General features: G+C 40.7%; 2 protein-coding genes across 2 annotated transcripts in view; one reads left to right on the top strand and one right to left on the bottom strand.

The window, feature by feature from the left end:
* eci1 (enoyl-CoA delta isomerase 1) overlaps nucleotides 1–5,808 on the top strand; it is a 19,227-nt gene extending 13,419 nt beyond the window's left edge. Inside the window, exon 7 of the mRNA XM_086184338.1 lies at nucleotides 449–5,808. Coding sequence (XP_086040464.1) covers nucleotides 449–615 — 167 coding nt within the window. The 3' untranslated portion in view covers nucleotides 616–5,808. The remainder of the gene's footprint in view (nucleotides 1–448) is intronic.
* dnase1 (deoxyribonuclease I) lies at nucleotides 1,788–22,621 on the bottom strand. The gene is made up of 8 exons (XM_086186137.1): nucleotides 22,478–22,621; nucleotides 20,462–20,550; nucleotides 20,210–20,296; nucleotides 14,279–14,394; nucleotides 14,023–14,135; nucleotides 8,033–8,187; nucleotides 7,866–7,959; nucleotides 1,788–1,853 (listed from the first exon to the last, which is right to left on the bottom strand). Exons 1-8 carry the CDS (start codon nucleotides 22,613–22,615, stop codon nucleotides 1,788–1,790), a joined length of 858 nt encoding a protein of 285 aa, XP_086042263.1. The 5' UTR covers nucleotides 22,616–22,621.

The raw sequence follows: 22,621 nt of genomic DNA, 5'->3' as shown, positions 1-22,621 counted from the left end.
ATTTATAGAAGGATAGGTAAAAAAAGAATGTGGGTGTGCAGTGGGTGAAAACAAATGTATATGTATGTTTTACTGATAAATAAGAAATTTAAGTCTGTTTTTTACATTCAAACATCTATTAAATTTATTAGATGTTACAGTAATTTTACCATTACTATAGTTGTGCAAATTTTCTACAACTCTCAGCCCCTTTGTAGTACAGAATTTTTTTTTTGGATCATAAATTTCTGTTCTAGTCTAAATATGTAAAAAGACTGAATGGTTGAAGACTTTTTAATTATGTTCTATTTGTAAGAGTTATAATGACAGACTTAATCATAGCTCTTTATATTAAACATGATAATGCTAACACAAGCTTCACCACTGTGCAACATGGACACCAGTTAAAAACAAAAATTCTATATTTCTCACCTTCACCCATGTTTACTGTTGATATGCTCTATTACAGACCATGCCAGACAGATCACCAAGTCCATGATGAGGAAGCCTACCATTGACAAGCTCACATCTAGCAGAGAGGCTGACATTCAAAACTTTGTCAGTTTCATTACCAAAGACTCTATTCAGAAGTCCCTCCACATGTATCTAGAGATGCTCAAGAAGAGAAAGGGTTAGTTGGGACGTGGAAATACAAGAAATGACCTCTGCCTTGAGAGTCGTCGGCTGGACAAAGATCCTCAGATACAGCTCACAGCTTCTCTTCATATTGATTTTCGTCAGTGAATCGCAATAATACTGTGATCCACAACATTAGATAAACTGACACCCAGGATTGACAGCTATGATTTAGCAACAAATATTAGGCACTTTGTGTGTAACTTCCTGCACCTGATACACTATACAAATTTTGGAGTGGTGCACAGTTCTACTGGTCTAGATTTTTCTCTCTACCTAACCATTCAGGTTGTGCGTGCGTGCGTGTGTGTGTGTGCGTGCGTGCATGCATGCATGCATGCATGCATGCTATCCAATGGTCTTGATTACATTTGATCTACGAGCTCTAGCTAGGGTAGTGTTATAGCTAATGCTAAAATGTAAGGTTTTTTTTGGAGGGGGGTTTATGAGTTGTAATGCTGATCTTTGCCTGTTAAGTCCTTATTAATGACTGTTGTAAGTTATGTGATTGAGACAAATGCTTTCAGGTATTGATTTACAAATGATGGTCACACTTCTGTCAGAAAGTGTCAAAAATGTCAAAATCTGCACCGGGAGCAGAATGTTTTGTGCATTGCAGTGTACAGTTAGATAGGCGTTGTGTAAGTAGCAATGTAACAAAAATACTCCTTGTTCTAACAGGAGGGCAAACACCGTCCAAACCCCTTTAAATGCCAAACTTAATGCCTTTTACTTACCATGCACATCTATCCACTGTGGAAGCCATGGTTTGACAAGTTTGCCATGTCTACTTACAATTCCTTAGATATCATTAGATAGTCATTTTTCAGAGCAAGTTTTAGCTGGCGAGTCACAAAGTGGTATCTCACCATATGCCTCTCAGCTCAGACCTCTTGTCTATACATTGTTTCTTTGAATTAATTTTGGAATAAATTGATGAATACATTATTGAAATATTTTCATCTTTAGGTCACATTGAGAAAACTTTGGATTTTTTGAAAAATGAGTGTTTTGTGTTGTTCTCATAATAGCCCAACTCTCCAGATAATGACTGTGTTTCTGTCTTTCTAAAATTAAGTGATATGAGGAAATAATTGGCAAAATGATGGCAAATGTTTTATTTGAGTCTTGTAATTCATGAGAGAATCAATCTGCTTTAGCCTGTGGGATGTTCAAGCAGTAGGAGCTTGGCTCAGCAGCTTCACCTCCACTGGGAAATGGTCACTGACAGCCAATGCCTGTGAGGAAAAAGACAACATTGTTTCTCTGTCACTATTTCAGTCAGCCAAGTGAAGAGTTCATTTGACCAGTATCACCACAGGATTGTTATCAGTGTGGTGGTTCTGCTTATTTTTATTAGTTTTGACTGTTCTTGGATAAGATGTACTTTATTTTCCATGTGGGGAAATTTGTTTTGGACTGTGTCGCATAGTAGACATAAGATAAAATACAACATCTATTCACTTACAGTACTTTGTTGTACAAACCAAACAGTTCACACAGAAAGACACATCTGCTGCGGCTAGGTGCCTAATCAACATGCAAATATTTTTTGTGTGCTGCACTTAAGACAGGTGACTGATAAAGAGTCTTATCAAAATAGTGTACCAATTGCAAGGTGTTTTGATAGGGATACCAATGTGGAAACCTAAAAAAAACGTAGTGAGAGTGCAGGGCTGGATTACTACATGACTGTTACTCTTGTAATAACTCAATCCAGTAATGCAATCATTACAATAAATGCTCAAAGTTGTCGTTTTGTTGATAGTGTCATGTTGAGATGAAAGGGGGGCCGTTTTTAGATTTGGTGGTGACATGCTTATGTGACATTAGTATTGATCCTGGCTAGGTCTCAGTGTGTATTTTGCATGAAAATAATACTTCTGGTTAAGACATCTGATGACTCCTGAGTACTCCAGGAAACTTCCACTACACTATAAATAGTATCTACCATGCCTCTGCTTTAAAGCAAACTGAAACGGATCTCAAAATATGCCAACATCATCTTTAAGAAATGTCACTATTGTGCTCTATAAACATTTCATGATTATGGATGTAAGTGCAACAGGTCTAAATTCACCTTTGAATTTTTTGGGGGGACTGGCATGATTATTGATTTCTTCCAGTGGGTGGGGATGGTGTTTAAGTCAACAGATTTTTAGAAGATAGATGTTAGCTCCTCTGCATACAGTAAAAATCAAAAACAGATTCTGCTTCCCTGTAAATTTGGCTCATCTCACCCATCCCCATTTAAAAGATAGCAAAGCCCAGGAGCATGGTAGAGAGTTGCAACATCTGGCAGGCTAGAGCGATCAAACATAAGTCACCGTTAGTGACAGGCAGATTTGAATAGATACTGAATCATTAAGTTGCAGTGTATTACTTTATCCTCAGTAACCTGGTGTGAGAGGGTATGATGTCCTCTATCATCATGCAAGAAAGTAAAATTATCAGCTTCACAGAATTAGATTTCCAGTTAAGGTTCATCGACACCCTATCTTTCCTCACCATGCGTCTCTGCGCTACCAAGCTACCCAAGGCATGAGGTTTTGAGGACAAATCCAAGGGTCATTTTCCTCACCTATTCAGCTCGTAGGAGTGATTAAAGTGCTTAGGTCCTTACCCGTCTCCCTCCAATTATGGCGTAGAACACATGTCCTTTGAAGAGCAGAAAGAGTTTCACGACAAATACAGAGGTCTCTTGAGGCAGCTTTGACTTTGAGAAAGAGGCCCTGTACTACTGACAAAACTATGATATTCTGAGGGAATGCGTGAAATTCAGAGACCAGTTTATCAATGAAACGTGCGTTGTCCCCTTTAGCTGCATTAACATTGCCTCGGCATGCATCAAAGTGTTTCTCACAAATTTTCTAAAAGAAAACACTCCAGCCCTACCTTCGCCCAACAACCATAGACATCGATCCAAAATATACTCAAATGCATTCATCCAGTGGTTGGAGTGGGAAGCATATTCTGAAAAAGTCTGTATCCAGCATGCTTTAAAAACAGGAGGGGAAAGGGAAATAGGTCCGTACTTTGTAAATAGTTATGCGGATAGATATGTTGAGAAATTGGTCTGGGAGTTCCAGGGCTACTCTTTTCATGGATGCTCACTGTGCTATCAGTCTGTGGAAATCTGTCCTCTGACCAACTCTCCCTACGGCCTTGAGTTTATTCTACAGTACACCATCTGACGAAAGTGTACATTATGTAGACATCACCTCCTTTCACCTGTACATCAACACCAACTGCTCTTATCCTGTTCATCACTCCAAGACCATCTGTGAGGATTCTGACAATTCCAGGAGTATTTTGGGCTGATTCAAGCCATGGTGTATCCGCCTTAGTGTTTACCCTCTGCCGCACATGTGCTGAAATCAATCATCAGAATGGTTCCTGCACTCACAATGAAAAGGCCAGACGTCTGATGGGGTTTGGGTGACCATCGAATTAAACAAAGCCTTCGATCTTGGGTACAGGGTGGGTAAAATCATAGGGGTGGGACTCTTTGTGCAGCATAGCAGCAGTGTCTTTGTCAGTTACATACACACCTTCCTTAAAGGAAAGCAGGTGACCCTACCAACGCAGCAGGTGATGAGTTTATGAAAAAAAAAATACACTGACGAGTATGACAGACATCATGGCATCTGGTTAGACCCAGTAAATATCATGGTAAATCCTGCCAAGAGGCAATTGGACCGAGCAGCTGCGGTAAAACTCACTTTGTAAAATCTTTACTGGAAAACTATGAACATGTGATGAATACTTTACCTGAGAATATTGTATGGATTTATGTTCTTTTCAGCCCATGTATGCTGAGCTGCAGAAAATGAATAAAAAGATTAAATTTGTGGAAGGGCTGCCTGATGTTTCTGACAATTTTGAGGATACCCTGGTTGTCCTGGACAATGTTATTTTTCAAGCCTCTGATCATGCTGAGGTGGTTAAAATTGTCACACAATATCATAAATATATGTCAGTCATCACATTGACTCAGAATGTATTTCATCAGAGTGAATACAGCTGTACTATCAGTTTAAACAGCAATTACATGGTGGTGTTTAAAAATCCCAGAGACAAATTACAGATGAATATTCTGGCTCATCAAAATCTCCCCTCACAAAAAGCATTTTTCTTGGAAAGTTTCAAAGATGCCACCAGAGACACCTACTAAGTATTTAATCCTTGACCTCACATCTTCCTGTCCAGAATAATACAGAGTGACGAACAGTTTACTTCCTGACCAGTGGCCCGTCATCTACCTGCCTAAAACCAAGTAGGTTACCATGTCATAGCATATAAAAAAGGAACACCTTACTGCAAACTGTACCGAGCATCGCCTCAGAAACGTAGGGACATCATCGCCCATGGCTCCCCTGACTTTCCAGGCACTGTGTAAGATAGCTTTAAATCTTTTAAAGGGGAACATCCCCTGTGACAGTCTAGACCCCACTGTCACTGTTTGTCCCTAACCCACCTCAATAAGTGCACAATTGTTTGGTGGGATAACATGGACAAACCCGGAAACAACCAGCAACATTAAAGGACATTTATTCAACAAAACCATGCATCAAACAAATCACAACCTTCTCCCTCACCAGGGCTCTGAACTGGATCCTAAAAGATTCAGGGTGGGGCTGGAGCCTTTAAGTAGGCGTCGAAGGCTACGCCCAAATTGGGGCGAACCATTCCCTGTCCGGAGACAGGGGAACTCGAAAAGTACATGGACATGTTAATGGGTTTGGTCAATGAAGGACACTGGACATTTGTTTATTGCAAAGTAGCAGATATATATATGGTCACTGAAGGACATGGTGTTTCTTTGCTGTATGTTAAGGTACACAGAACAATTTGGGAAAACAATACAACTCCCCTTAACTGGTCTTTGGTCTGTCTGGTGGGAGGGGCCATGAGAGTATATAAGGGGTGAGAGTGGGCTTACAAGGCAGTGTGCCGTTAACTCTGCTGGGGTGAGGTGCTCATTGCTGAGGTCCAGAGGTCCAGAGGTGACTATTGTTTCTCAAAAGTTCTGTTGTTTCCAAGTTATGATGTTCTTTCTATTGATTAAGCTAAGAGTAAACCATGGTTGATATGCGCATTGACTTATTCTTGTTGAAAGTATTGACTGCTAAAACACAAAATATGCATATTTGACTTATTCTTGAAAGTATACTGCTAAAACATAGACTGTACATGTTTTATCATTAAATATTTTGCTAAATTAATTTGTATGAGTTATTGTGCTTTTGTTTTGAGCTCGTTGTTTAGTTTTGATGATTTTTATTACAGACCTCTGGTCCCTTCTTATATAGCTGCTTTATTACATTTGTGTATCACAACTGGGGAAATAAATATTGTTACAACTTATGCAACTCTGTCGTGTTTTGCCATCAATGGTTTAATGTCTGGGTCTCACGCTACCATACCCGTGTCCGGGGTGACATCCCCCTACATACTTCTCAATACAAACAGCTGAAACATCAAAAGGATAATCAGACTGTTGGCCAATAAGAGAACCAGTTTAAAATGTAAACATCAAATTCTGAAGAAAAAGATGGGAGGATTTATTCCTCCTCTGCTGTCAGCAGCCATGCCACTGCTCGACAGAACATTGCGAAGTTAATCAGAGGTTCAGAAAAAGTTTTTCGTCTCGTGAGCTCAAAAGACTGACCCCACCTGCCGAGTCTTCCATCAGACATACGGCCAAAGATGATTTGGATGAATGAGAGCTTTACTCTGCGAGCCGGGGTTAAGTTCCAATGAAAAAGTCAAGAGATACAAAGCTCTGCTGCAGAGGTACCTCACCTTGATGAAACAAGAATGATGTCAGAATGATCTTCAGGTTACTCTCCACCTGCCGAGTCACCCCTTACTACCAGCACCATCATAGTCCTGAACCTGTTCAGTCTACACCTCTGCAGGGTTTGGGGGGAAAGAATAAATTTTACATCTCCTCTCAATCTCTTTGGGTAATGTGTTTAATATTGCATGTGCCCCAGGCACAATGTTTTGACTATCGGTAACTTTTATAAAAGTTACTTGACTAAAACAAGCACCTCCGACCGATACTGGCTTTAGTAGCATTAGTGTTCTGTCAGAATTTAGAACCTCTGATGTTGGAGGAAGTGACACTGCTATCTATAGAAATCACTGCTATGTGTAACAGAGCAGGTGAGGGGGCTTATGCGAAAGGTGAATTGCATCATAGGAGTGAAGAATAGATGCAGTCCTGCCAGGGTGCATTTGGCTATTTTCTGATGTAAAAGATCCTTTTTTTTTTTTCCCTTATCGTGGGTATTGAAAAATGTGTGACAGTAACACTCTAGGAAGCCATCTATACCAGGTGACTTCACAGCTTTCAAACCCTTAAGTGTAGTTCTAACATCAGCTTCTGTTATGGGAGCATTCAAATCCTTTTCCTCTTGAGAAAGTTGTGGTAGCTCTACCTTCTGGTAGAGAAACAGTTCAAGTCTTTGTGTCCCGCATTTTTAGAATTCATTGCAGTGAACCTCTGCCCAGTTATCTCTTTGTCTCTTGCTTCTCTAAATGTGATCTTACAGTTTTCAAATCTGCTCCGTCCAAGTTCTTCAATGCCTTTTCTTGAGGCTACTAAGTAATCTCTTTAGTTATGTATGCTTTGTTGTTAATTTTCTCAAAGGTGTCACATTTTTGAATGTAAAAAATTGAATGTAATCAGTGACCCTGTCTGAATAGCACTGTCCACATCTATCCCATCAAAGATACTCCATTTGGTAGAGATGTCAATCATTTGTTTGTCATTTGCTACATTTTAGAAGTTGTGCATGTGGGGATGAGGGTACTGTGTTATGGTTTGAATTTGACAGAGGGGGCTTGGCTCTTCTCACATAAGCATTGCTCACACGAACATAACATTTGTCTAGTTTTCTATCCTCTCTCATCTCACATTTGAAAAACTGTTTGAAACCTGGAAGTGAAAGTTCCAGTTTATAATAGAATTGATTGAAGTCCCTTAAGATGAAAAAGGGGATTCATAGCAGTTGCTGTTGAACACAGTTCAACACAAGTGTAATCTGCAAAGGCTTTAAACTTGATAAGGTATGCTTTCAAGGAAGGAGGCAGATTGCTTTATATGCAGTATAGGCATAATCAAATTAAAATATCACACCATGTAAGAACACCAGTGTGTTAATTAAAGTATTAACAACAAGCTAAAAAGCAACACTGTCAGCTTATGTTAGGTTGACTGTATACAAGTTAAAGCATTGTACCAGATTGTAGGTGAGCTTCAAATCAAGCATGAAGTCGTACACCTTAGCACTGTCATTCTCCACCGTTTTCATCATGTCAGCTGTTACCACAATCCTGAAAATACAGAGGGATGCCATTAAGGAGCTGTTTTGTGTGCAGGTGTGTGTATGTATGTGTGTGTGTGTACCTGTCGTAAGCACAATTTGTGTGTGTCACAGTGGTGTCAACATCATTGGTGATCAGCCAGTTGAAAGTCTTGTCTGTGAAGAGGCGGATCTGGTTCCACTCCGAGCCCAATACATAGTTGCAGTCTGCGTTGAAATCACCCAGCAGCATGATATCCTGCAATGTTTATTCATTAGTATCAGTTTGCTATTTGACCTGCTAGAATTCCAAACCATCACATCCACAATGAAATGCTGACTGGAAGTAACTTAGTGTGTTATAAATCCAAGCTGGTATTTACTCAATTACCTCACTGTGTAACTTCCACTCAAACTTGAATTATTATGTTGGCTTAACATTGTTATTGATAGGAATGTAATTCCACAAGCTAATTTTGACATTATGTTGAAATAATTAATCTTGTTTTCTTGAGATCAAAAGTTAATAATTCTTCTATCACAAGATGACCCCCAGAATAATCAGGTTTGTGTTTATTGCCCTACTCCTGTCTGTTCCTACCTGTTGTCTGCCTGCTCACAGCACTTTTTTGGCCACGGACAGCAATCAGAAATCTATGTGTTGTTTTAGTGTTTTAGATTCATAAAATAGCTGCACTGTCAAAGCCAAAATGTACTTGAGGCCTAAAATAACATTGAAAGTAATTCTCATATTAGTGATATAACTGAACCTGATAACATGATAAAATAGAAAAAAATTGTCTTATTAGTCTCATAACCCTACAGGAAATATGGTATGACTGCTTTCATAGATACAATATTCAATAGTTTTCAAGTGCAGGCTCACTCTGACTCTCATATATTCAATAAAATCTATGCCGAGAAAAGTTATATCAGAAGATTGATGGACATGTGACATGTGACAAGGGGTGTGACCTGTAATCCAACATGGCAGCCTGCTGCTAGACACCCAAAAACAAGAGCGACAACTTTTTCCTTTTCCACCTTCATCTTTCATCTTTCATTTTTAATTTTTTCTCATATCATAAACCGGCTTATAACTCAGATCTGGAAAATCTGAGGACTACATCAATGGCTGTTATTCCATTCCAGCCAGCACGAGGAAGTCCACCAAGCCTGGAAGGAGAGTTTATTAATATATAAAAAAGAACTCCGTAATGCCAGAAGCGCTTACTACTCGTCCCTGATAGAAAAGAATAAGAAAAACCCCAGGTTCCTCTTCAGCACCGTGGGCAGGCTCACCAAGAACCATAGTGCTGTTGAGCCATGCATCCCCCCAACTCTCAGCAGTAACAACTTCCTTTCTTTCTTTACTGAAAAGATTGTGAATATTAGAACGAAGATTGCCAGTAATGGAGGACAGACTACAGTCCCCATAGAAGCACCTCCCAGACTTGGTGCATACTTGGACAGCTTCGCCCCCATTGACCTGTCAGAATTAACTTCTGCAGTCGGTTCCTCCAAGTCAGCCACTTGTCTGCTGGATCCCATCCCGACAAGCCTCCTTAAGGATGCCTTCCCTCTAGTCAACACTTCTATATTAAATCAAATTAATCTTTCCTTAGTCACAGGTTATGTGCCACAGGCCTTTAAGGTGGCTGTCATCAACCCTTTACTTAAAAAACCTTCTCTCGACCCAGATGTGTTAGCCAACTATAGGCCAATATCCAACCTCCCCTACATCTCCAAGATCCTTGAGAAGGTTGTCCTGGAGCAGTTACATGAACATCTGCACAGCAACGAGCTCTTTGAAGCCTTCCAGTCTGGATTCAGGGAACACCATAGCACTGAAACAGCACTGGTCAGAGTCTCGAATGATCTTCTTATAGCTTCAGACAGAGGTCTTGTCTCTGTGCTTGTCCTTTTGGACCTCAGTGCTGCATTTGACACCATCGACCACAGCATCCTGCTACAGAGACTAGACCATGACATTGGGATTAAAGGAACTGCCCTAAAATGGTTTAAGTCCTACTTATCTGACAGGTTTCAGTTTGTTAATGTTAATAATGACCATTCGGAGTATAGCAGAGTTACATATGGTGTACCACAGGGTTCAGTTTTAGGACCGATTCTCTTCACTCTTTACATGCTCCCATTAGGTGACATAATCCGGAAGCACTCGATCAACTTCCACTGTTATGCAGATGACACACAACTTTACTTGTCGATGGAGCCAGACGACACAAGCCAGTTTACTCATCTGCAAGACTGCCTGAAAGACATTAAATCCTGGATGTCTTCTAACTTCTTAATGCTCAATTCAGATAAAACTGAGGTAATCATTTTTGGACCTAAACACCACAGGGACACACTCTTGAATCGGATCTCTACTCTAGATGGCATCACCCTAACTTCGAGTACAACTGCAAGGAACCTTGGGGTCATTTTTGACCAGGACCTTTCCTTCAGCTCCCACATAAAGCATGTGACTAGGACCGCCTTCTTCCATCTTCGAAGTATCGCTAAGATTAGGAATATCCTTTCCCAGAGTGATGCTGAAAAACTGGTGCATGCATTTATCACTTCTCGGCTGGACTACTGCAACTCTCTCTTGTCAGGATGTCCTAAATACTCTCTAAAGAGTCTCCAGCTGGTCCAGAACGCTGCAGCGAGGGTTTTGACGGGAGTTAAGAAGAGAGAACACATCTCTCCCACTTTAGCTTCTCTCCACTGGCTTCCTGTAGGATCTAGAATCGACTTCAAAGTCCTTCTGCTAACTTATAAGGCTCTCAATGATAAAGCTCCATCCTATTTGAAAGAGCTCATTAGTCCCTACTGTCCGACCAGAGCACTCCGCTCCCAGAATGCAGGTCTTTTAGTGACTCCCAGTATCAATACAAACAGACTGGGAGGTAGAGCTTTTAGTTACCGGGCTCCTTTACTGTGGAACCAGCTCTCTCCATGGGTCAGAGAGGCAGACACTTTAACTACGTTTAAGTCCAGGCTTAAGACCTTCCTCTATGACAGAGCCTTCAGTTAGGACTGGTTCAGGTAGCTCTGAACCATTGATAGCTATGCTGCTATAGGCTTAGACTGCTGGGGGACACATCAGGTTACATTGAGCCCTTCCCTCCTCTCCTCTCCTCTCCCCCTCTCTCCTCCTCTCCTCCCTGCACATTTTACTTGTTGCACTTTGTAGTTTGGCCTTGGTGTCTCGCAGTCTCTCTGTGTTTCCACAGATCCACCGGAGCCCCAACCGCCGCCTGCATCGCCCCCCCCCCCCCCTTATTCCCTACTGTTACACCGGCCTGCGCTCCCCTTCCATGAACAAGTCTGCCATCCAGTCCCCCATCAAGCTGGCTTGCTCTCCCTGCCTCCCCTACCAGAAGCTTCCTTCTTCAGCTGTTATTAACATTTCCGTGTTTCCCACATTTTGTATTGTAAACTGTTTTCTTGTCTGTAACAACATCTACTGCACGTCTGTCCGTCCTGGGTGAGGGATCCCTCCTCTGTTGCTCACCCTGAGGTTTCTCAGATTTTTCCCTGTTAAAAGGGTTTTCTATGGAGTTTTTCCTCAGTCGATGTGAGGGTCTAAGGGCAGAGGATGTTGTTATGATGCCATGTGAAGCCCTTTGAGACAAACTGTTTGTGAAAACGGGCTATACAAATAAAATTGCCTTGCCTTGCCTTGCCTGTTATAACTGACTGTGCACCATGCGATGTTCACAGGAAGCCAAAAAACATGCACACCTGACACCTTCCCCAGCTTCATCGGTCTTCTCTTCACCGACACAACTGCTGCACTGAGCTGAGAGAAATGATCATATCCATGGACAATAAACTCACTGAACTGGATGGCAGAACAGCACTTATTGAAGTTCTCCACAAAGAATTCCAACACCTCTGTCTCGGCCTAGAATAATATTCTAGGCCAACACACAACAAATAGACACACTCACACAAGAAAGTAAGTCACTTCAACAGACCTCTACAACCATCTCAACCCAATTTTCTTTTCCGTTCAACTCACCACAGTCATAGCAGATAATCAGCTCATGAAAGAAACTATCCTGGACTTGAAGTCACGCAGCATGAGGAACAATCTCATCTTTACAGGCATTCCTGAACCACAGACAAACCAGACAAAGCAATCAAGGATTATATGGTCAAACAGCTAAAACTTCCTATGGACACAGTCAACAACATCACCTTTCACCATGTTCACCGTTTAGGACAAAAACACACCAACACGTCACGATCCCATCATAGCAAAATTTGAACGCTTCAAACAGAACTGGTCCAACAGCAAGGCAGACAACTCTAAGGGATGGACTATGGACTCAACAATCAATACCCACCAGAAATCAGTCACACACTTAAACAGCTCTTCCCCATCTGCAAGCAGATGATGATGGAAGGTAAGAGAGCAGTCGTAACAATGGACAAACTTTACATCAACTGTTCTGTAATCCTGTCAACTATTTTGTGCTTGCTTATTGTTGGTGTAAATTCATTGGAGTGTGGCTCTACTTGTAAAGTGTCATGAGATAACTTTTGTCGTGATTTGGCACTTCACAAATAAAATTGACTTGACAAATTGAGTTGACTTTTCATAGATAAAGACAACCTGCTCTTCCAAACTGCATCCATCATCATAAAACCATAAAACTCCCCATAATCTCTCAACCTTTCCACATTTTTTACGCTTGTGTTGTACGTCGCTTTGGACAAAAGCGTCTGCTAAATGAAATTGTAGAATTATAGAATTGTAGAATTTTACGCTCTCTCCATCCCGCTAATGCTCACTCTCTCAGCACACACAGGCAACCCAATAATTAGGGCCTGAGCCTGAAGGTACTTCAGGCGCAGACCCTATTATGTTTGCTCGGCAGAGCAAAACATTAGCAGCACTAAAAACACACACTAAACAGTGTCCCAGCACCCCCCAACACCCATGAGGCAGCTCAGCCAGACGGCCCGGAGCCGGTTTTCACATACACACCCATTCAAAACCTGGTACACACATGTTGGGATATGGGTGCGTGATCCATCGCCTGGTGGGTGATGTGTCGGAGGCCGGCAAACCCAAATAACAACTCTAATCATGTAAGAATAAAAAAAAATGTATCTCAATTCAGTGCAGTGAGGGCAGTGAAGGCAGTGAGGGCAGTGAAGCCCCCAGACCCCACCCATTGCATCACCCAGTGGGATATGTGACACTGGCAGCTTCCCTCTTGCATGGATGGGGGCTGCCCAGAGCACCGCCCACTAACACTGCTTATCACTGCTGATTTAATGTATTAAAAAATAAAAAAGGGGAAATACAAGTAGCAGAAAATCGACAAAAGCAAAGAAATGAAATATCAATAGTTAATATAATTTTGGGTTTCCCAGTCCCCACTCCATTCCCCCCACCCCCTAGGTCCTGGGCCCCTGTGCTCATATATGCTTGTTCCACCCCATGCAGGTTACCCTGCAGGGTATGAGTTGATCCATCCTGGGAGCCCTCCTTCCGTTCTACCATCACAGCCTCAACCCCCTCATGCCATATATATACGCATCTTTATCACACTTTCTTTTTCTTTCTTTCTTGCTTTCTTTCTTTCTTTCTTTCTTTCTCTCTTTTACAAGCAGTTTTTATGATTACTGCACCACCTTATTTATTTTTGTATGATATCTTGTTTTATTTTTTTGTTGATTATTTTTGTAGCGATTTGTGATAGAAACAAAAAGGAGGAAAAGAAAAGAGGGAGGGACAAGAAAAGAGAAAAGTGGGGGGAGAAGGAAGGAAAGAGGGAAAAGGGGAAGGAAATAAAGGGGGCTTACCTCACAAACACACACACACACACATATACGTTGTGGTGTAAGGAACTAGCCTTCCCTTTGCCCTGTAGGGGCATGAATTCAAGCATGACAGAAACATGAAATTCTCAGAAATTATTTGTTGATATGTCAGACATTGGAAATGCAATTGTAAATTTTCCTTTTAGTCACATTGTTTTTTTCAACTTGTGGTACTTCCTGGTTAAATCAAGGCTAAATAAATAATAAAAGTTCAGAGGTAGTGTTTTGTAGAGTTAAAGTGAGTGTTCACTTTGCTATTCCAGCGGGCACGGACATCAGCCACCACATCGTAGAGTGCATTCACTTCCTGCACAGCGTAGTCTGGGGAGGTGTGTTGGGGGATCAGAACAAAGTTCCTCACAGCTACAGATGGGGGGGGGGGGGGGGGGGGGGGATGAATGAGAAGGAGTTTAAGAGTTTTTTAATGTCAGACATGAATTACATGGAAATTATTCAATTCAGACATCATTTGAAGTAATTTTAAAGTGTTAAAGTGAATATCTTACCAGTGTAATTGGAGGAGAACATAACAACAAAGGGTTCTCGGCTGAAGGTGTCTGTCCCACAGGGCTCGCAGCCATCATCATACGTGTAGTTTTTAACCACTGACACAATCTGCTCCCTGGAGAGAAAAACAACAAGACAAGGTCTCTCTTCCATATACACACACACACACTCCCTCACTCACACGTTCACACACACTCACACACATATTATCACTTGTGTCTTTTGTTTAGATAACCGTTATACCAACGTGTTGCTGATTGATTGATGCACCGTGTTAATAAATACATTTTTATTATAAAAGAGAAGTCGTAGTGTCTTTTGTGTACAAACTTGTGGTCACGTGTCTAAGCAATAGCCAGTGCTCGGATCTCATCCTTCAACATCAGAGCTGTTCCTAGGTAGTTAATGTTACAGAATATAGACTGTTTAGTAGATAAACTCTGTTCGAGACTGATAACTTTTACAAGTTTGGTCGTATTTTAGTTTTCCTGAACTCATCAGGGTGGTGCCCCGAATAATTAATATTTAATATTAATTAGTAATTTATTTAATAATCAATAATTCTATCCATAATTATCAATTATCATTATTTTTGACCAATTCACTCTTCAGCGCACAACACCTCTACAAGAAGAACTCAAAGATCTAGAAAGAAGAGAGATCGTCACACCAGTGGATATCCATTCCCAACTATAAAGGACATCCTGCTGAAGATGTCTAAGGCAAAAGTATTCACAGTCTGTAACGTAAAATAAGGCTTCTGGTATGTCAAGCGAGAAGAAGTGTCAAGCTACCTCACCACATTTGTAACCCCATTCAGTCGCTGGCAGAAAGGGACTTTGATGAAAAACTCAAGACACTTTCGAACCAGATGTAGAGAGCGCAACATCAAACTGAACGTGGACAAGTTCATGCTCTGAAAAAAGAGGTACCCTACATAGGTCATCTGCTTACAGCTGAGGGACTGAGAATTGACCCAGACAATGTACACACCATCAGATAGATGCCAAGACCAACAGACATAAAAGGGGTACAGAGAGTGGTTGGGATGGTCAACAACCTGTCTAAGTTCTATGACCACCTGTCAGATGACTGTGAGCTTCTGAGACAACTCATGCCCAAGGAGAACATGTGAGAATGGACGGAAAACCAAGAAGAAGCATTTCAAAGGCTAAAAGACAAAATAGACGAAACACTAATCTTACAGTCCTACAACAAGGAAGAGGACTTGACACTTAAGTGTGATGCATCAGACACTGGACTGGGGACCTCCCTGACACAGAAAGGTAAACGGTAGCATTTGCTAGTACGGCACTCACACCAACGGAAAAGGGCTAGGCCATATTGTTTGGGATGGAAAAGTTCCATCAGTATACTTACGGTACAGCGGTCACAGTAAAAAATAACCACAAGCCTCTAGAGAATATACATAGCAAACCATTGCTTAGGGCACCGAAGAGACTGCAGAGACTTCTATTCAGGCCGCAGCAGTATATTAGTGTGATCTACGTTCCAGGCAGGGATATGTTATTTGCAGACACACTGAGTAACGCTGAGAGAGCACTAAAGGAGACAGTGAGACAGTGGTGAACATGGTCAGCTACCTGCCCATCTCGGCAGAGAGGCTGAGTGCCATCAGAGCTGCAACACAAGATGACACAAAGTTACAGAGTGTGGCAAACAGAATACTGTCAGGGTAGCCGAAGACAATAAAGGCCTTACCAACTGACATCAGGCACTACCACCCAGAGCCGCGATACCTGACACATTCAGGATTGACATTACTCACAGGATCCACTCCTCTCACCTGGGAGTAGGATGTCTGATGCAAGCGAGGAAATGCGTATACTGGCATGTGATGAATGAGGAGATTAAAATTTTCATCTCTAACTGTAAATTACTATTCCAACTTTTGGGTGGTTGACTGTCTATCTGCCACTAAGACCAACGTAGTGATCAAAAACTTCAAGGCTCACTTTGCCCGATGGGAATTTCTGATGTTGTTATTGCGAATAACGGACCCCAGTATGTATAACAAGAGTTTCAGCACTTCAGCCAGAGGTAGAGCTTTGAACACAGGACATCGTTGCCAGGATACCAACAGAGTTATGGGAAGGCAGAGTCAGCAGTAAAGACAGCCAAGCGCCTGCTGCTGAAGGCTGCAGTGACAAGAGAGGATCCGTACTTGGCTATGCTGGATCATCATAACACATCAAGCCAGGACCAGAACCCTACTTCATACAAGAGACATTCTGCTGGAGCCAGAGGTAACAAACAATGATCAGAGACTGAAACACAACAGACAGAGACAGGAAAAGTACTAAAACCACACAGCAAAAGATTTGGACACTGAAAAGAGGGGACAGTGTAAGAGTATGGCTCGCTCATACACACAAGGGTTTGAGAGCAGCAAAGGTGATCAAACAGTTGAGCCACAGATGTTATGAGGTGAAAGGTTGAGGTTAAAGTCAGGAGGTGCTCTGAGAAGAAATCGTCACCACCTCAGACACAATCACATCCCACCAAACATGCCCACACCACCAGTGACAGAGGAGACCATACCGCCAGGCGGCCCAGCAGAGAACCAAGGCAAGGTCACTACCAGGTCAGGTCGACAAGTTGTCAGACCTTGCTACCCGAAGGACTATACTCAGTGATTAGTGTATAGGCATTAAAAAAAGAGAGAGGAATGAAAATGTGTAGTTTAAATGCACTTGTTTGAAACTAATGTTTTGAACTGTTGGTTAATTGATGTTTATAAATGGAATTATTAAGTTAGGCACACTTCATGGTGTGAATTTGAGTTTTGTTTTTGTATGTACTGTATATGTTGGGAGAGAACATCTGTAACAAGTATTTGTTGCACAAGAATACTTACATTCAGGGAAAGGGACTACCTTCAAAAAAGAAAAAGGAAGATGTCACAATAGGATTGATTATTTAAGTACTGTTGTACTTGGGACTGATTGAAATGTGACATCGGGCTCGCATACCAGGGCAGTTATGTTGGAGCTGAGAGTTGACAATGCTGATATGTCTGTTCATGTAATAAAGAACAAGTAAGCAAGACTGCTTTTACCATCCAATATGTATAGTCGCAATATCCACAGACAGAACATAATGAAACACAACTGTTCAGAGGACACTACGCAAATCAGGCCTTTATGGTCAAATAGCTGCTAAAAAAAAACACTACTAAGAAAAAGCAAAACACAGAAGAGATTTGTTTGGGCCAAGATCTCAAGGAATGGACATTAGACCAATGGAAATCTATGCTTTGGTCTGATGAGTCCAAATTTGAGATCTTCGGTTCCACCCACTGTGTCTTTGAGCAACACAGAAAAGGTGAACAGATGTAGTCTTCCAGTTTTGTCTCTCATTTTTCTCTTTCCTTTTGAGCAAAGTCAGTTCTGGTCAGATTAGCAGTCCGCATACGATTATCCACTTCTTTCTCAGAACTACACCAGCTAGTTTGTATTCAGTATCTCATCTTCAGCCCTCATTTGACTGAAGGACAAGGTGATGTCCTAGACGATCATTTGCATGAAAATGAGACATAATGTGCTGTATGCATTGGACACTTCTTCCATGGAAGTTAGACTTCTTATTTGAATTTCACACTCATAAAGTTTTTACATGGTAGCTGTGTTGTAAGACTTTTTTACTTGATTCAAACTGAATAACTTCTGTTTATGAACATAAATCACCCAGTCTTTTCAGCCAAATCTGATGGTCTGTAATTTGACTTTACTGTCATAATTTGCATCTGTCAATGGTACCCTGCAATTACATTTGCAGCTCCACCACTCAGATAAGACTTAATAGTTAAATTTATCTGGTTTGCTTAACTCTGGATTATTGTGAATACCTACTCCAAAAAGTCTACCTGGAACTGATATCATTAAATAGGTCAGTGGTTGTGGGAGTTTCACTCCACCATATCTACTGCTGAGAGAGCTTCCTTTACTGGCTGCATCGTTTGAAATCTGATTGTTCAACAGCCTCCTCATTCTCATTTTCAGTATCCCCATAGCATCATGATAATTTGTTGAGATGTGCTCTCATTTCATTTTGGTTGTTAAATATGTTGTGATTTTTTTTGTTTTATTATAATACCCCATTTTGTTCATTCTGACGTCATACGTCACGTGACCCTAATCGGGGAATTGCCCACAGGTATGCTGTGTCCCTAACCAATAAAACAGGTGAGCCCGTGCGTGCGGGTGTTCACTCAGCATGATACAACTTGGTCGTGTGTAATGTGTGTCCTACGTTTAACATAAAACACTCTGCTAACATAATTCATCACAGATTCAGTTTTCTCTCCCAGATCATCTTCATCAATTCCAACTTAAATCTCTCTGTCCAGTTCCTCCAATAAGTTCTCCTTTTCCACAAGCACATCCCAATATTCCTCCACGGTTTCTTTCAATGGAGGTTCTTCAGTTGCCAGACTTTCATTGATCTTTCTTAATAACTTTGTGACTGAACCACAAAGTACTACCCTTTTTTTCTTCTTCCTTCCCAAAGTCTTTGCCATGTTTTTGTTTGTCTCCATTTTGACTCAATTAATAGATTCAATTTTATATAGCGCTTTTCTACCTTAGCGGCACTCAAAGCCCTTTACAGTGTCATCTCATTCACCCGTTCACACACACACTCACACACTGAGGGTGGAAGCTACCATGCAAGGCGCCAACCTACTCATCAGGAGCAATTACAGGTTCAGTATCTTGCTCAAGGACACTTCGATATGGTCACCGGGGTCGAGGATCAAACCAGCAACCCTTCGGTTACTAGACAGCCTCTCTACCCCTGAGCCATGCCGCCCATACCCATCCTTCTATCTTCTTACTCCTCTGATCCTGGGTTTCAGCACCATATTTGTTTTGAGGATTCTTCAGAATTGATGAGGAATTTCTTTTGTTCCTTTTGTTGCTTTATCTACAATTGTTTAGTTTTTTTTGGATTGATTTAAAAAGAGAACTTCTCTGGCACATGGAGGACATCAGACTAATCAGGCCAACGAGTGTCCTTGCTCTCTGCCCCAGCTATGTCTACTTATCATTTTCCCACACACGCCTCCCATCGTGCTCGAGGTGAAGCCAGGTGAAGTGCAGATAATGCAACAGAATCCTCATGAAGTTGTAACAGTTCATGAATTATGTTTTCATTTAATTGTATCTCCCAAATTTTCTTTGTTGCTGCTATTACCTCTGCGTTTCCTTTTGTTTGCCCAGATGTCCTTGGTGTTACCTCTTACATTGCATATTGCAATGATAAGCAAGATACGAGCACCTTGAATAGTGGCCTCCACCCACCAACACTGTGTGAGCGTGTTTGTGTGTGTGTGAGTGTGTGAATGAGGCAATATTGTGAAGAGTTTTGAGTACCCAGAAAGGTGCTTTAAAAAACTAGGTCAATCTTATTTACTTAGTCACTTCATTGTGAAATGAACCAGTGTAATATGGTCATTAATGGAACAGAGGGACCATGTTCTTAATATTGCTCTTAATACTAAAGTAGAACATAGACAAATACTCACTTCATTTCACAATGACCATATTACACTGGTAAGTCAGGAAAGATAATACTTTTTCTGTGATTTTGGTTGTATAACCAACTCAATTTGAACCAACTCAATTGCGGTCCATCACAGTGATACTAAACCAGGGTGTTATAGTATGTTTTTTAGCTTTGATCAAGTGTTTGTTGATTACTGAACCAACAGCTAGATAAAGGAGATGTGGCTTATATCAGACAATGTACTTGAGAGTTTTGGGGAGTTTTGCGTGTTATTTGCCATTAGCTTTAAATTAAATTAATGGCTATTTGTGATTATTTTAAAATATTGCAAAATATTGATTCAAAGCTCACAGGCCCAGAGGAGTTCCATACAAGATACTGTGGTTCTGATGTGGTGGGAGTACCTGTAGAGGAAGAGATATCTCTCCTTGTACGAACTACGACCCAGAGGCTCACTGATGATGTGCTTGTAGCTAAACTGAGGACTGACTCTGAAAAAAAAGACACACACACACACACACACACACACACAAAGAAAAAGAGGGGAACTATAGGTGTCATTGTATCTATCTGATTGTGAGCTTTCCAAATACAAACTTTTTGGAAGCATATTTTGGGTTTTTATAACATTGTATTGAAATTGTTGGTAGCCTTACTTGTTGACATGCTCCATGAGTTTTTTGGTTGCTGATAGATCACTGTCTCTGACTTCCTGGATCAGTAAGATGTCATAGCGGTGGACAATCTGAAACAGACATAAAACAAAAAGCTTCATATATTGTCATTGTTGTGGCATCAGGTCCCTCTTCATGTACTTTGAAATGTGTAAGCCCAGTCAACAGAAAAAAGTTCAAGTATCATGTACGATGCCTGATCACTAAACGCTTGTTCCTCCAGGATGCTTGTAAATGAGTTGAATGTACAAGATGAATCCTGTCGTGCCCCATGCAGAATTTTACTCTCAAGAACAGTTGGAATATTTATTGCAGGTTGGCCTCCCAATGAACCAGAACAAAGTCATCAGCGAGACCACTGGTAACTGGTACCCAGCCACCAACAATCTCATCTTCCGTCTAAAACAAAAACAGTTTAGATGGAAGATGACTTCCTTGAGGGAGACACTCTCACCTACCAATCATGGTGAGGAGTCCAGCTTTTCAAACACTGCCCAATGCTTGACATCAACCAGAGACTAGCACCTTGAGACATCAAAGTCGTTTTCTGATAATGGTTCACAGCAGAATATTCCTCAAGACTTTCCAAAACCACATTCTTCCAGACAGTTCTTGATCACTGGTATCAAAACTCTTTTTTTCTCACAGCAACTTCAAACAAGGTAATGATATTTTTACAATCCAAATTAACTGTTTCTTCTGCTTAAACATATTATACCCACAACTGCAGAGTACAACACATAAGAAAAAGTTATTTTTCCAAGAGTGAATTGTTGCTGAGCTAGATTCCAACCCATTTGAAATAAAAAGCTGTTTTTATCCCAGGTATTAAAAAGGGCAAAACCCATAATTTGAGACATTAAAGTCAGTTTACCAGTTGTAAGGAGTAAATATCTAAATAATGTAATATTTGAATATTTTTCTAAAATCAGAAAATAATCCTGCTGATGTAATTGGGGTTATCTTGTTTGGGAAAGAAAGATTTTGAGATGGTCCTACATTATTTTATCTGTTACTTTATGAAAAAAGAAAAATCACAGCCAGCAGGGACTATAACTAAAAAAACAAAAAAAACAAAACACCAGCAGAGCAGGACTTGATGATAATTTGATGTTATTAACAATAGAAATGAACAAAGCAACATCTGGCAAACTAAAAACAAGAAACTAAACTTGGAGGCAGATAGGCTGGATAGCAAGTTTAGTGACATGGAATCTGGCAAAGACTGATTCAGACAACCAAACTCAAATATTTACTCCACTCATCACACCACAGGACATGGGGAGGGAGAGAGCTAATTTGGTAAGAGACTCAAGGAACAGTGGTGTGGCTGACAAGGACCAACAAACTGTCAAGACACAGGTTATTCACTGAAAAGGGGCAGTAAATGGAAAAGACAGAAAATCTGTAACACAAATGAAGATTCTGGAAGGAATTGCTACAAAATAAAACAGGAAATGACAAGAGCAAACTAAGACACAAGGAGAAACAGTCTGCAAACCACTCGAGAAAAGACAGCAAAATATAACTTAGATCAGATCTAGAAAAACTAATGTATACAAACTTATAGTCTAGAACTAAATGTCCAAAACTTAAATTTCACACAACCCTAATGAGACTGACAGAAAAAGTCTTCATCTCAATTTTTTCAGTTTTGTCACTCTTGCTTTTTAACTGTCTTTTATGAATTGCTGTATTGAAATAACATATTACATATTCCTATATTAGTCCACAAAGGGGAAATTCAACATATGTTGAATATGTTGGAAAAGTTTACTCTTAACAAAAGAGTATTCAGACAAAATTGTGTTACTTGTAATCAGGAACTACCTTGGTCCAACTGAAATGTGCAATTTTATGTCATTGGTTCCCAACCATGCAAAACCTTTTAATTGAGTTAACACCCTATAAAATATTTTGAGTTCATACTTAAGATATAGATACTTAAATTTGTGTTTTTTGGTGAAAAAAGACACTTGTTGCTGAAAAGTTTCTGACCTTGCTGATGATGTTCATCAGGGTAACATTAGAGGTTTTCTTGTCCCCAAATGACTTGATGTTGAAGGCTCCAAGCAGCACAGAAGTGGACAGATGGAGGAGGGTCAGAAAGAGACCAACAGTACACAGCAAATGCATCCTGAT

The sequence above is a fragment of the Aulostomus chinensis genome, chromosome 18, assembly GCF_037954235.1.
Source record: "Aulostomus chinensis isolate RoL2024-O1b breed Wild chromosome 18, RoL_Achi_v1.0, whole genome shotgun sequence".
NCBI lineage: Eukaryota > Metazoa > Chordata > Actinopteri > Syngnathiformes > Aulostomidae > Aulostomus > Aulostomus chinensis.
Note: the sequence above shows the minus strand (reverse complement) of the source record. Positions and strands in the feature narration are given on the sequence as shown.

Bases quoted from the DNA above. Each gene is read 5' to 3' on its own strand.
- dnase1 (XM_086186137.1), bottom strand. From the start codon at position 22,615: ATGCATTTGCTGTGTACTGTTGGTCTCTTTCTGACCCTCCTCCATCTG. The intron at 14,136-14,278 runs GTAAGATATTCA...CCCCATCTGTAG, and splicing joins GTTCTCCTCCAATTACACTG to CTGTGAGGAACTTTGTTCTG. The intron at 7,960-8,032 runs GTACACACACAC...CTGTATTTTCAG, and splicing joins ACAAATTGTGCTTACGACAG to GATTGTGGTAACAGCTGACA.